This window comes from Petaurus breviceps, unplaced genomic scaffold (genome assembly GCF_028583685.1).
Source record: "Petaurus breviceps papuanus isolate PSGF00001 unplaced genomic scaffold, PetGlider_PUasm1.0 76, whole genome shotgun sequence".
Taxonomy (NCBI): Eukaryota; Metazoa; Chordata; class Mammalia; order Diprotodontia; family Petauridae; genus Petaurus; species Petaurus breviceps.
Window position 1 is genome coordinate 48202413 of NW_027186473.1, and position 13545 is coordinate 48215957.

At 34.9% G+C, this 13545-nt stretch overlaps 1 protein-coding gene across 3 annotated transcripts in view; it reads right to left on the bottom strand.

Annotated features, from left to right (window-relative positions):
• Positions 1 to 1497: 1497 nt before the first annotated feature.
• Positions 1498 to 13545, bottom strand: part of ANAPC10 (anaphase promoting complex subunit 10) — a 137269-nt gene continuing 125221 nt past the window's right edge. For 2 of the 3 annotated variants that reach the window (XM_069105466.1, XM_069105467.1), the window contains one exon: positions 1498 to 1919. In XM_069105466.1, coding sequence (XP_068961567.1) covers positions 1689 to 1919 — 231 coding nt within the window. In that variant the 3' untranslated portion in view covers positions 1498 to 1688. The remainder of the gene's footprint in view (positions 1920 to 13545) is intronic. The other variant, XR_011171896.1, reaches the window with a different exon arrangement.

The window sequence follows — 13545 nt, forward strand, 5'->3', positions numbered from 1 at the left end:
TGTAACCTTGAGCAAGTTACTTAACCCCAATTGTTTAGGGGCAGCCAGGTGGCTCAGCGAGTAAGAGCACCGGCTCCAGTATTGGGATGACCTGGAAATCGAATCCCAGGCTCAGACACTCAGCACCACACCCAGAAATAACTGGCCATGTAACCTTGAGCAAGTTACTTAACCCTGAATGCTTAAAAAAAAAATATTAGGGTGTGGGGAGGGTAAATGGGAGGACACACCTGGGTAAGGTACAGGCCAGACCAATATGCAACTGAAACCTTTTCAATTACAGGAAAGCAACAACTTGGATACCACTGGAGTCACGTCATTCAGGTACCATTTATTAATGCCCTCCTTTTAGTTGTCTTGTTCAGGAGCATCCTGAAGTGAGTACTAAAATGTTGCTGGGTAATTCTCATGAACTTAATAGAAGACTAAAATGAATCACACAGGACTTTGTGCCTAATTTCTTTTGCTATCTGTCAGCTTACAGTTCTTAATTTTCATGCCACACAAAGAAGAATATGAAGAAAGACAGTAAAATTCACTTTACTACATTTTAAGATGACAATTAGACTGAACTTCCCACAACCTAAGAGAGTACCAGCTATGGGCAGTCCAATTTTCCCCCTGACATTTGAGTACTTAAGGGTGAAGGGTTGCTGCAGAATGACTCTGCTCTGTTATCTTTTAATGCCCCAGTCCCTAACCATTTTTCATATTTGTGGGCTCACCTTTGGATCAAGTGCCAAATAAGCAGGTAGCAGTGAGGCAAGTTAGTTAAGTTTTATTTTTCTTTTTAAATTTATATTTGTACTTTATAATATTATAGAGGATCGTTCTAGGAAGTAAAGGAATGTGCTTTGCATACTCTTTGTAATGCCAGTCATATGTGTAACACTTTCATTATATACCAAGCTATAGTTACAGGACCATATGGAATACAAATTTAATAAGAGGACCATATGGAATAGTTTCATAAATGTTCACTTCCTTTTGCTAAATTATTACTACAGTTCCAATTATGAAGAAGGGTGAAACCCACTTAAACCAGTTAAAATAATAACCTTTTCGGCAAAAGTAAAACATGCTTTTTACCACAATGGAGTCCCTCTTAAAAACTTATAACAGCTAAAAAATCGATCTTATTAAAAGAATAAACTTCCTTTGGGCAGGAAAAAAAAGGTAATAGCTATGACCTATTAAAGACCATACCTACTAACAGAACACATTTTTGGATTTTATCCCAAACGTGTAGTAAAGTCAATGAAATACCTTTATGTATAACCACTGCATGAAGTAATCACCTGATAAGTTTTTTTTTAAGAAAGAAAAAAACAAGCAAACAAAAATTCCCTCAAAACTTTTTCTTCAATTAAGTTTCTAACAGAAGACAAATGTGGCTTTTTGTACACATTTTTAAAAACACAAAATGTTTCAAAAGTAAAGTTTATAAAAATCCAAAATGAAGTTAATTGACATGAGAAAAGAAAGTGAAACTCAAAATGCATTTAAATTATTTATTCAAGTGAAACAACAACCAAAAAAACCCATTTTAGACATGTAAGATTATACAATATAATTAACCATTTTTATTCTCTACCCTTTCTCCCACTGGAAGATACCTTAAACAGTATCAATAAGAAGGAAAAATAAAGACTTCACATTATTAGCTACCCATTTAATTTTTAAAAGATTCACCGTATTGAACGGTACATCATGAAATCAATAGTCGTACATCTAGGAAATTTACCAATGGAGCTCTCTTCCACAGGAGTATATACTTTAATTTGTCGCATATGAGTGTCTCTTCCATTCTGGTGATTGGCTAGAACAGCAATCTGTATCATGAATGTGCGAATTGGCTTCTTATGGGAATCAGTTAAAGGAACATGAATCCAACCACTAGGTTCCACTAATTCAAGTTGCTGCCAAGAAAAAATAAGAAAAATTATAGATAATGCATTGTTTAAATAAAGATGAACATTTTACATCAGGGCATTCTAAAATTCATCAGTGTAATTGACATTTTTGTAACTGAAAAAATTAAAGTATTCATTATAAATAAAAGATAAAAACAAAGTGTATAGCCTCAATAATCTTATAAAGATGTTTTCCTCAACATTAATAATGTAAAAGAAAAACCAAAAACCTCTCAAGCCTGAAATGTCCTTAGTTTGACTTTTGAGTGAATGGAAAAGGTTATACCATTTGACCAGGTTTCTCACATTCCCATGCTTTGTCTTCTTATCCATCTAAAAGCAGACTAAATGGAAAATAACATAGAAGAACCCTAACGGTAAGGGAAAAAGGATAACTAGCATAGTATGCTTTTCAAAGTAAATTGAGGAAGATACACTACAATATTTCGATTTTATAATGTCTCACATTTACATAATACTTTTCTTACCAACTACTTTCACATTTATTATCCCATTCTCCATTTATTATAATAACTCTTTCAAACAGGTAGAGCATACATTATTATCTCCATTTTACAGATGAAAAACTAAGGCAAAAAGAAAATAATTGGTTTGCCTAAGGGGTCAATCATACCTGGCCTAGAAAGCCATGTCTTCTGACTCTCAACTCAATGCTCTTTCTACTATACTATACAATATACATAAATGAATAACAGGTGTTGACTATAAGATCCAAAATCCATGGAGTAATGATTTTATTCAGTTCAATAAATCTTTATTAGGATACTAAATGCTTTATAAGAATTTTTTTAATAAAAAATTTTTTTTTTGCTTTTTGGAGGGCAGTTGGGGTTAAGTGACTTGCCCAAGGTCACACGGCTAGTTTTTTTGTGTTATGTGTCTGAGGCCAGATTTGAATTCAGGTCCTCCTGACTCCAGGGCCGGTGCTCTACTCACTGTGCCACCCGCGCCCCCCCCCCTTTTGAAAATAAATTTTTAATAAGAATTTTTAATTGTTTTTGAATAGTGGATCACTAATTTTAAATGAGGTCATACATTTTTACTGGTTCTTTGGTAGAACTATATTTATTATCAACCTAATTCTTCCAGACTAGTCCCTAGGAGTAGAGAAGAACTCTTGAAAGAAGCATTAATCCTGCCAGATCATTAATATTATCATTTGGCAAATTACAGTAACCATACATTCAGTAGCAATCTTGAGGCCTAGATCGCTGCTGACAAAATATCTAGTTTCCTACAAGGGAGTAACACTATGAAGGGTTTTTCTAGATAAGGCCTTCTAAACCTAGCCCTGACCTATCTTTATTTATAGCTTTACTGAAATATTAGCCCCTCCACACACTCTGCAGTCAATTCATTGCTGCTCCTCATATGGATTATGCCTCTGCACTGCAAACTTTCCTCCTCTTCATTTGTCAGTACCTTTTTATTTCCTTTCAGGCTTGGCTCTAGGCCACCATGTGTATGAAGCTTCTCCTTAATTTGCCCAGCTGCTAGTGCCTTCCCCGCTCAAGTAACTTTCTCTGTTTTGTATATGGCTGCTGTACGTACGTACCTCCCTTGCTAGATTTTAAGTTTCTTTAAGGCACATTTTTTTTTTTACCTTTTTCTTTGTATCCCATATTAAGCACAGAGAGGTGCTTAATAAATTCTTATTGATTGACTGTGCTTCCTAAAATCCAAGGGTACATGAGCACTATATTGCAAAACAAGCAAACAAAAAACTGACTCTCTAATACTATTATAGACCCAAAGGAAGAATAGTTCCTATAGTATAAGTAATGAAGATTTTAATGGGGAGAGGAGCAATAATAGTCACCTGACATCTAAGAGAAATGCCATAGCAACATAACTATTATTCAAATCTTACAGGAGCTGGATAATTCCCTTTTAATAATGAGTCCTTGAAGCTAGATAAAAAAACCTTATAAAGGATCATCTTGCCCATCAATACATGAGTATTTGGGGGTGCATTTGGCTCAATTTATTCCCCTTTATGGGTGAGATTAAGGGACATGTACATCTGTGCCAATCGATGAGTTACTTTATAGCCCCAGTGTTGGGGGGGGGGAGGCATTACCAAGCCTACCTTCTAAATTAATGTAACTATTTCAGAGAAAGCAAGATATCAAAACCTACGTAATGCCAAGCTATAATATAGAGAGAAACATTAATTGGCAAATGTATTTAAGTGGCTATTATGTGCTAAGCACTAGTTCAAAAACAAAAGTGAGACCGTCCCTTTAAGGAGCTGACATTCTAATGATGGCATATATCATGTTCACAAATAAGTAAATACAAATACACATAAATTAACAGACAGTGATCTAGCTCTTATGATCTGGGAGGCAGAAGACTAAAAAGTAGGGGAATCAAGAAAAGCCTCTTGAAGCAGGTGGCACAGCAGCAAAACCTAGAACAAAGCTACTAATTCCAAGAGATAAGGTGAAGAGAGGATATTTTCCAGGCGTGAAGGATAAACTCAAAGAGATGGGAGGTGGAAAGTTAGTTGTTTAGAGGGAACAATGAGTAGGCCAGTTTGGCTCATGATAACAAATTTTAGCAATGTGTTAAAAAAAAAAAAACCAAACAACTAGGAAGATAGGAAACAAAAACACAGGAAGGTTCCAGGTTGTAAAAAGCTTTTGTTTACTGAATAGGGGTTGATAAGGTCAAATCTATGCCTTAGGAAAATCACTTTAGTAGCTTAAATGGAGGATGAATTGGACTACATGAATATTTTAGAAGAAATAAAGCAAAAAATTTAAAAGCTCTGAAGAATATAGGAAGAAGCTTAGAAGAGAACTGGCAAAACTTAGCTAAAAAAATGAAGTTTCTGAAAATAAGAAGATACCTAACAGAAATCAATGACTCAGCAATGAGACAACAATAAATATTAGAAGAAAATTAAAAGACTGAAAAAAAATAGAATAACTAATATAAAAAACAACTGACCTAGAAAACAGGTGAGAGAAAGATAATTTAAGAATCACTGGATTTCCTAAAAAAAAAAAACCTGGTTAAAAAAATAAAGCTTGGACACTGTTTCAAGAAATAATAAATAAGAACTATCCAGATCTATGAGAGGCAAAGGGGGAGAGTAAAGATAGAAAAAAAAATCCACTGATTACCTCTTGAAAGAAACCCCAAAAGGAAAAGTCCCAAATATCACAGCTAAGAAAAAAAATTACAAATATTCAGAAAAGGAGTATATAAAACCTGGTACCTGCAAAAGGGGGGGGGAGATATTAGAAAAGATTATTCCAAAAGGAAAAAAGATATGAGTTTACAACGAAAAATAATTTATCCATAAAGTTAAGTGTAATCCTATAGGGAAAAAAATTTAATCTTTAATGGAAGAGGGCTTTCAAGCATTTCTGATGAAAAGACCAGAGCTGAATAAGAACTCTGAAATTCAGACACAAGACTCAAGAAAAACCAGGAATGTATATTTATTTGAGCTATTAGGGGTAGTATGATGATAAAATGCTAAAATATTAACCAGAGAAGAAATAGGTATTTCTTTCAGAATCTTAATGTCAAAAGTACTGAGGGAGTTAAATAAGAAAACCAGAGGACTTTACTGAGAGTCTGAAGAGAGGAAAGAGAAAGGAAGGTAAAAGGAACAGAAAAGTACCAAAAGGAAGAAGAAAAGGTTTAAATTTGTTATTTCTCATAACTGAAGTTTCTAAGAATGTACTAATGTGAAGAGGAGGTGCAGGGAGCAAGCATCAGAAGAACCTCACACTTATTTGAAATGGACAAAGGAAGGTTGAACACATAGGTACAGCTTATGTACCAAAACATAATTTTCAACAGGGCAATAAGTGAGGACAGGGGAGAGAGTTCCAGAGGGAGGATAATACCAGGGGAGGAATAGGCACAAGCAAACAAGCTGATCCTGAAAGAGGAATTAAAAGGGGAAAGCAAAGAACTGAAATCCAAATGGGTAATCACCAATTTAAAAATTGCTGAACTAATTATGTCATATAGATGTAGTGGAATATTATTGTGCCATGATATTTCCTACCATGGTAGTAGCAGAGGAAGAAGAAAGGGCAGCCTAAGGACGGAGATTGGGTCCCACAGCCTCAACCATGACCATGTGTCACTTGTTGCTTATGTGCTTTAGGAAGTGCTACTGGAACAAGAGGTGATGAGAACCTGAACTAGGCTGGTGACTCTGTGAGTGAAGGAGACTCATAAGATATGTTGTGGTTATAAAAATGACAAAACTTTGCAGTAGCAAGGAACTAGAAACAAAGTAGATGCTCATCAATTGTGGAACAGTTAAACAAAGTGGGTTACATAAATGTATCCAAATATTATCTTGCTCTAAAAAACAAGGAATATGATAAATACAGAAAAACAAGACAAGATTTATGTGAACTGATACAAAGTAAAGTAAGCCTTAATAAGAAAACAACATGTAGAATGATTAAAACAATGTAAATGGAGAGAACAATATCAAAATAATTTAAACTGAAGCCATGAAATTATAATCACTAAGCTTGACCCCAAAGTAAAGATATGAGAAAATACCTTCCCCCACTCTTCACTTCTCTGCAGATGTAAGGGAATAAGACTGAATAAAATGTAAGAAATTTTACATGCTCTTTAGTTTTGCTGATTTTTCTTCTTTATCCTTTGTTTAAAGATATGGCTAGCTGAGATAGAAGAGAACAGATAAATTGAGAAATGTTAGTTATATATAAACAAATAAATCCATTTTTAAAAAGGAATATCAATGTTGCAGTTGTGCAAAGGATAGATTAGAGATGGGAGACCTTGGATATATGTTATTTTTTCCCCTACTTTAATGGCTTTCTACCTTGAGGGTTGGTGAAGTTTTAGCTAAAAAGATGCAGGCTTTGCAAAAATATTACAAATACATCATTTAGAAAATTCTTATTTCCAAAAAAGCATAAAGTATTTTAAAACATTGCCTGTACCCTGACAAATGAATTGTAGAAATTGGCGAGGTCAATCTAATTTGATCAGCAAACTATAACAATGAATAAATAGTGTAAGTGAAGGTAAAATACTTGAATGCGCACAATTTGGCAAGGTTTGTATGTTTCTTTGTTTTTTGCTTTTTTTTTTTTTGAGGGGGGAGGGCAGAGCAACTGGGGATAAATGACTTGCCCAACGTCACACAGCTAGTTAAGTGTTAGGTGTCTGAAGCTGAATTTGAACTCAGGTCCTCCTGACTCCAGGGCCAGTGCTCTACTCACTGTGCCACCTAGCCGCCCCAAAAACTCTGTTATTTTTACAAAATGAATTTTCACGGGGCAGCCAACAATTTGTCAAAGAACACTGAAAAATTACAAACAGTTTTCTGCTGATCAAATCAACAACTAACTTAAAAATTTTCTTTTTATGAATTTCTGAAAAAGCCAGTAACAAGTGAAAACAGTAAACTTTGATGTAGTTTGAATCTCCAAGAATATACAAAACAATAACATCTATTTTTATCTACAAGAATGCAAACTTTTCAAACCTACACCTTTTCATTTGTATCACCTCCCCCAAAGGAACTGTTTTAGTTAACAGTCTGCATTTTAGAAGTTTATTTGCTATATTTTGCAGGAAATTACCAAGTAGTCATTTTGGGTAAATGTACCAGAACACTTCAAACTTCAAAAAGTTACACTCCTCTATGCAATGCATACACATATTTCTTCAAGATATTACAACAAATTCTTCCTAGCAACTGGGTTCCATGAGTTTAATGTATCAACTGATTTGGTTTTGCGAATCACAAAACACTTTTTTATCAGATAAATAAAATCAAATGAGTTAATAGATGATCGGTATATGTAAATGCATTTCTCTGAAGAGTGCAAATGTTTGTTTTCTAATTCCATGCCCATTGCTGTTTTCAGATCAAGGCTACTTGCCATTTCACATGTGATGGATGCTGTTTTTCAACCAGCTTTGAATCAATTTTTTGTAAAACTGGAAGAAAAGTCACTTTCAAGTGTAACCCACTTATACAACATCAGTGAGTAAATATACAGGTTGATTCTAGGCCTGTTACTTAAATTGCAGACTTGTACATGTATCCAGGGCAGGCTGTCTCTGGGAGGGAAAAGCTCCTGCCTGTTGTCACTCTTTCAAAGTGCCTACAAATCCTGTCATTCCTCTGTAGTGCCTCAGATTCTGTGAGCTTCAGGAAAAGTCAAGGGTAACAGCATGATGGGACAAGATCCCAAGGAGGACAGGTTGGTCACACAATTTACCAATGGCAACAGCTGTCCTTATAACTTCTGTATCCTTAAACCTCCTGGTGACATTATTCAACTATTACCACTGTTCTCTGGAAAGGAGACCATCAGCAGGGGGGAAGTAAACACTCCTTTAGACTTCTAAACAATTTTATAGTTTTTAATTAACAAAAAATTATTTCCTCTCTCTTCTTCCATCCCTCTGGCAGGTGGGGGGAAGGAGGTGAGAGGATGGAAGGCAAAACAAAATACTTTTAACAAATATGCAGAGTCAAAATAAATTCTCCGACTGGCCATGTTTAGAAATGTCTCATTCTGCACCTCCAGTCCATCACCTCTGTTAGGTTTTCTTAATACTTTTCCCCTATAAATTTAAAAAATTTGATAAATTGTTTTAACATAGGAGACAAACAGAAACCAAAAATTATTCTCCCTGAAAATTGAAGTAAAACAACACAAAGCAACAATTGCAACTGACTGTGCATAGGACTGACAATACTACTATATGCTCAGTTTTTTTTGAAGGAAATGAAGGCTGTATGTTTTTATCCTCAATAAGGCTACTGCTATTTAATGTTGGCAGGGAAATATTTTAAGAGAAAGATAAATAAATAAAATTACATCATAGGAGGAAACTTTCATTCAATTGATTGTGTATGTATACACATATACATACATCTATACATACATGTTACTATTATATGTTACTCTTTAAACCAATCAAGCCCTTCACAGCTTGGCTTATCCTAACTCCTTATCCAGCCTTCTTACATTTTATTCACCTCCAGTTGAGGTGTTAATTTAAGTCTAGAGTCTAAATTTTCTGCATGGTACTGCAGATGTACACTGGATGATTTCAAGTCACACCTTTATATAATCACTAAACAAAATTGTTTCTTCAAGATAATAAGGAAATTAGTTCAACTGAAATAAAATGAAATGGCTATTAAGGTATAATTGTTTAAAAATTAAGAATGAGTCAGCGTGACATGGTGAATAGAAAAATCAGCCTCACAGAAAGGAAAACCTGGGTTCAAGTCTTACCTGACACTACCTATGTCTCAATGAACCTCAGTTTCCTAACTATAAAATGAAGGGGCTGACTGTGATAGACTCTGAAATTTGTTCCACCTTTAGACCTTATAACATACTACATATAATTATACACATTACATACAAATTAACCTTATTACATATACTAGCTGTATAACCCTAGGAAGATTATTTATAGATAAGGGTCCCCAGGTAACTGTTTAAAACTATAGGCTGCCTAGCTGATGCAATGCCCCTTTGGTAGAGGGTCTTCCTCAGTTGGGAGCTCCTTATGCCACTTAAATCAACGTTACTTAAAGGAAACCTTCCTGCAATTTCTTGTAGCAATTGCCAGGTCTAAATCCCACCACTCCTATAATCAAATCTGTGTGAATGTCCTGTAGGAATATCAAACTCAGTTGTGTCCAAACAGAACTCTTAATCTTTCACTCGAAACCCTCCGTCTTCTGCACTTCCCTGTTACTGTCAAGGGCACTCCCGGTTAACCAGGCTTGCAACATTGGCATCATCCACCCCCATAGCTGATATGCTGACTAATCGTATTGTTTCTACCCTTACAACATGTCTTGTCTATGTCTCCTCTCCCCTCATACAGCCACCATCCTAGTTCAGACCCTCATCAACTTCTGCCTAGACCAGAGGTTCTAGAGGGCTCTTTCAGTGGGGCTCAGAAGGTCAGAACTATTTTCATAATATAAAGATATTTTAATGTCTAATATATTGATTAGCAATAGGTATTGCCCACATATGCCAAAGCTTTGAGGGAGAGGGCTCCATAATTTTTAAGAGAATAAAAAGGTCTTAAGAACAAAAAATTTGAGAACTGCTGGCCCAGGCTACTATAACTAGCCTTCTTGCTGGTCTCCCTGCTTCAAATCTTTCCTCTCTCAGTCAGTTGCTAAAGTGATTTTTCCAAAACATGTACCTGACCATGTCACACATAAGCCCCTCGCCACCACAATCCCTTAACTACTAAAAAAAACTCTAGTTGTTCCCTCGTACATCTAGAATCAAATATAAAATCTTTGTTTGGCATTTAAAGCCCTTCATGGCTTGGCTTATCCTAACTTTCTTGCCTTCTTGCATTTTATTCACCTTCAAATACTCCACGTTCCAGCTAAACTGGCCTTACATTTCCATCTCTTGTCTCTGGGTCTTTGCACTGGCCATCCTCCCATGCTTGGTGTCCCAGGCTATCTTCAAGATCCCTTAAATCCCTTTTTCCCAAGAGGCTCTACTTATCCCAGGTGCTCTTTGTAATCTTTCATTACTTCTGAACACACCACAAGCTTAGTTTTAATTTTTAATAACTTCAAAAATATAAACACTACAAACTTACCAAAAAACACAAAAATATAAAAGGTTATTTAAAATTTTAAATATTAATGCCTCATTAAAATTCAACATAATCACTATCTTGCTATAGAGAATTCTAGGTGATTTTACACTTTCATCAGCTGCTGCTCAGTGACTGTAAAGATTGCATTTGTAATCCTAACCTTAGGATCATCCAAAGAATGAGATTTTGATGTAAGCCCTCAAGAAAAGTCTACTGGGGATAGATCAGGTGACCAAAGTGGACAAGCAGGAGGGCCTCTTCTGTTGGTCTAAGAAAATGTCACAAGGAAACTGTTGAATATATATAATAATAAATATATATAATAATATAATATATATATAATAATATAATACTATACAATGTATAGGCAGTGTGCCCCATCTTGTTAAAATGAAGAATTTATTTTTCAAAATTCATAAAAGTAAATGAGTGTAAAAGAAACTTAAATAAACTCTCAGATGATATGTTTGTACATTTGTAGTCTTTATGCTTGTGGAGTTACAAAAGCTTAAAACCACACCAAGACTTTTCACATGCCCTGTATAAATTTCTTATGCTTGTAACTAGATATTTACTCCCATTAGAATGAGAGCCCCATCAGTCATTTATCAGTCAATCAGTAAGTCAATAAAAATGTATTAGGCATCTACTATGTGCCAGGCACTGTGCTAAATGCTGATAATATAAAGAAAGGCAAAAGACAGTCCCCACCTCCAAGAAGCTCACAATCTAGTGAGTGAGACAAGATGCAAATAACTACATACATATATGCTATATACAAGATAAATAGGAACTAATCCACAGAGGGAAGGCACCAGAATTAAGAGAGATTGGGAAAGGTTTCCTGTAGAAGGTGGGATTTTAGTTTGTACTTTAAGGAAGCTAGGGAAACCAGGGAGTGGAGAAGAGGAGGAAGAGTATTACATACATGGATGATAGCCAGTGAAAATGCCTGGTATTAGGCATACTATGTGCTTGGCACATAGTCACTTAAACATCTGTTAACTTGTTCAATCAACAGTCAAATTTGTTCAATATTTCCTTGTGATGGTTGGGTCCATGTGGAGGTAGCCCATGTAGTCTTTTGGTTGCATTCTTGGATCTGAGTTTCTTGGGCTTCATCCAGAAGATAACTAGGAATTAATATTATTTCAGAAATGCACTTGTGACCTCATCTGTGAATGAACTCTAAGTGAGGAGGACTAATGTAGGTCAGCACCTGCCTTGCCACTTATAGTCTTAGAGAGTGCTATTACTACTATTTTTATTATTATGCTATTGTCACATTCTCATTTTTTTTAAAATGGAGTTCAGTTAAGAAATGGTACTAAGGCAAGTACCATTTGCCTTGCTATTATTGATAAAAATACCTGCTTTTTTAATTGAATAAAAGTATTCATCTTTTGTAGATTCTTATGATTGTAGTATTAGATAGGACCACAGGGATGATAGGTACTTCATTCTATTCCCACAAGATTTTTACTTCTTTTGCAAGGAATCTACAATTTGAAACTCTTTCATTCCATGTTGTTTGGAGATAACTGATATTTTGTATGGTGACACCTATTTAAAATATTCTTACATTCTTATGGATCAATGCTTTGTCCAAGGAGTTATAAGCAATAGTCTTGTCTGTGATAATGATCTGATTACTGTAGAGTTTATTAGCTGAATTATCAGGGATATCTTGAGGCCCATATTTATAGTTTGGGGCTCTGTAGTCTGTTAATTCATGGAAAAAAACTTATCAATGTATTATTCTATCAACAGGTCTTGTCTTGCTAGGTATTCAATAGCTGCTAAAATTTTATAGCCTTCAGGATAGGCTGCACAGCTTACTCCTTTTCTCTTCATTATCACATTGATTAAGAATACCAGGTTCCTTAAGGATAATACTTCTATAATTTCTGGCAGCAATGACCTGGATATGAATAATTCTTATAATTATATCCCTCCATTTCTAAAAAGAAAATCTCCATGGTTTGGCCATTTGTTCAACACTTATTTGCCAACATTGTTGGAATATGCTCACAAATATTTTCCATACAAAAATATTTAAATGGTAGAGGAAATTACCTGAAATATGTTTTGACCAAAGGCAGCAAGCGGCATTAGAAAATTAGTGATTTACATAGGATGAGATTAGGTAAAGAAAGCACTTGGAATAGGCCTACTGATGCAAATGAAAGATTTGGAATGACTAGGACGATGTAGGTAGCCACTTAGTAGCCTGGGCAAAAGCAAAGAAGTGAAAACAAGGAAGATATATATGGACATAAGTATAAATGTGTAGAAGAGGTGGAAGACTATTAAAGGGTCCAAACTGATTAAGGCAGAGGAGTCATGCTGGGAAAAAGAAATAAGTTCCAATAATTACTCTTTCCCTTTGCATTGAGAGTATGTCTCCATAAAGTCACATTCTACAGCACTGGTTCTTTGTATAAAAATCTCTAGACAAGAATTTAACATGGCAAGGATTTCACTTGGCATTTTCAAATTAGAATGAAATAAACCATTTGTTCAGGCAATGAGATGAGTCCCAGAAATCCACAGTAAAGATAATCATGCCAAAAGGCCAAAAAAGGGGATGCTCAGCATTCTTCTGGCTTAGTTGGTTAGTTAACTTGGATTTGATTTTCAAAATTCAGTAGGGAGCGATAAGGACCATGTCAGAAAAGAAAAATCAATGTGCTGCGTAGAAATACTGGAATGGTAGGGAAAAAACACACCCAAATCCCTTTTCATTGTCATTGGAATTACAGTAAAACCTTATTAGTTCCCTAGAGAAAGACAAAAGGGTAGTCTTAAAGAAAAATATAAATTTTGTGCTCTTAAAAAACAAAGATCTATTCATTCAAAATACTATTATATAATATAGACAAATATACAAATAGGCAATAAGAAGTAAAATGATATAGGTTAATAATTATAATTCATAATAGATTTATAGTTTATTAGAGATGTAATAAATATATACTTTGTAATGCTTTCT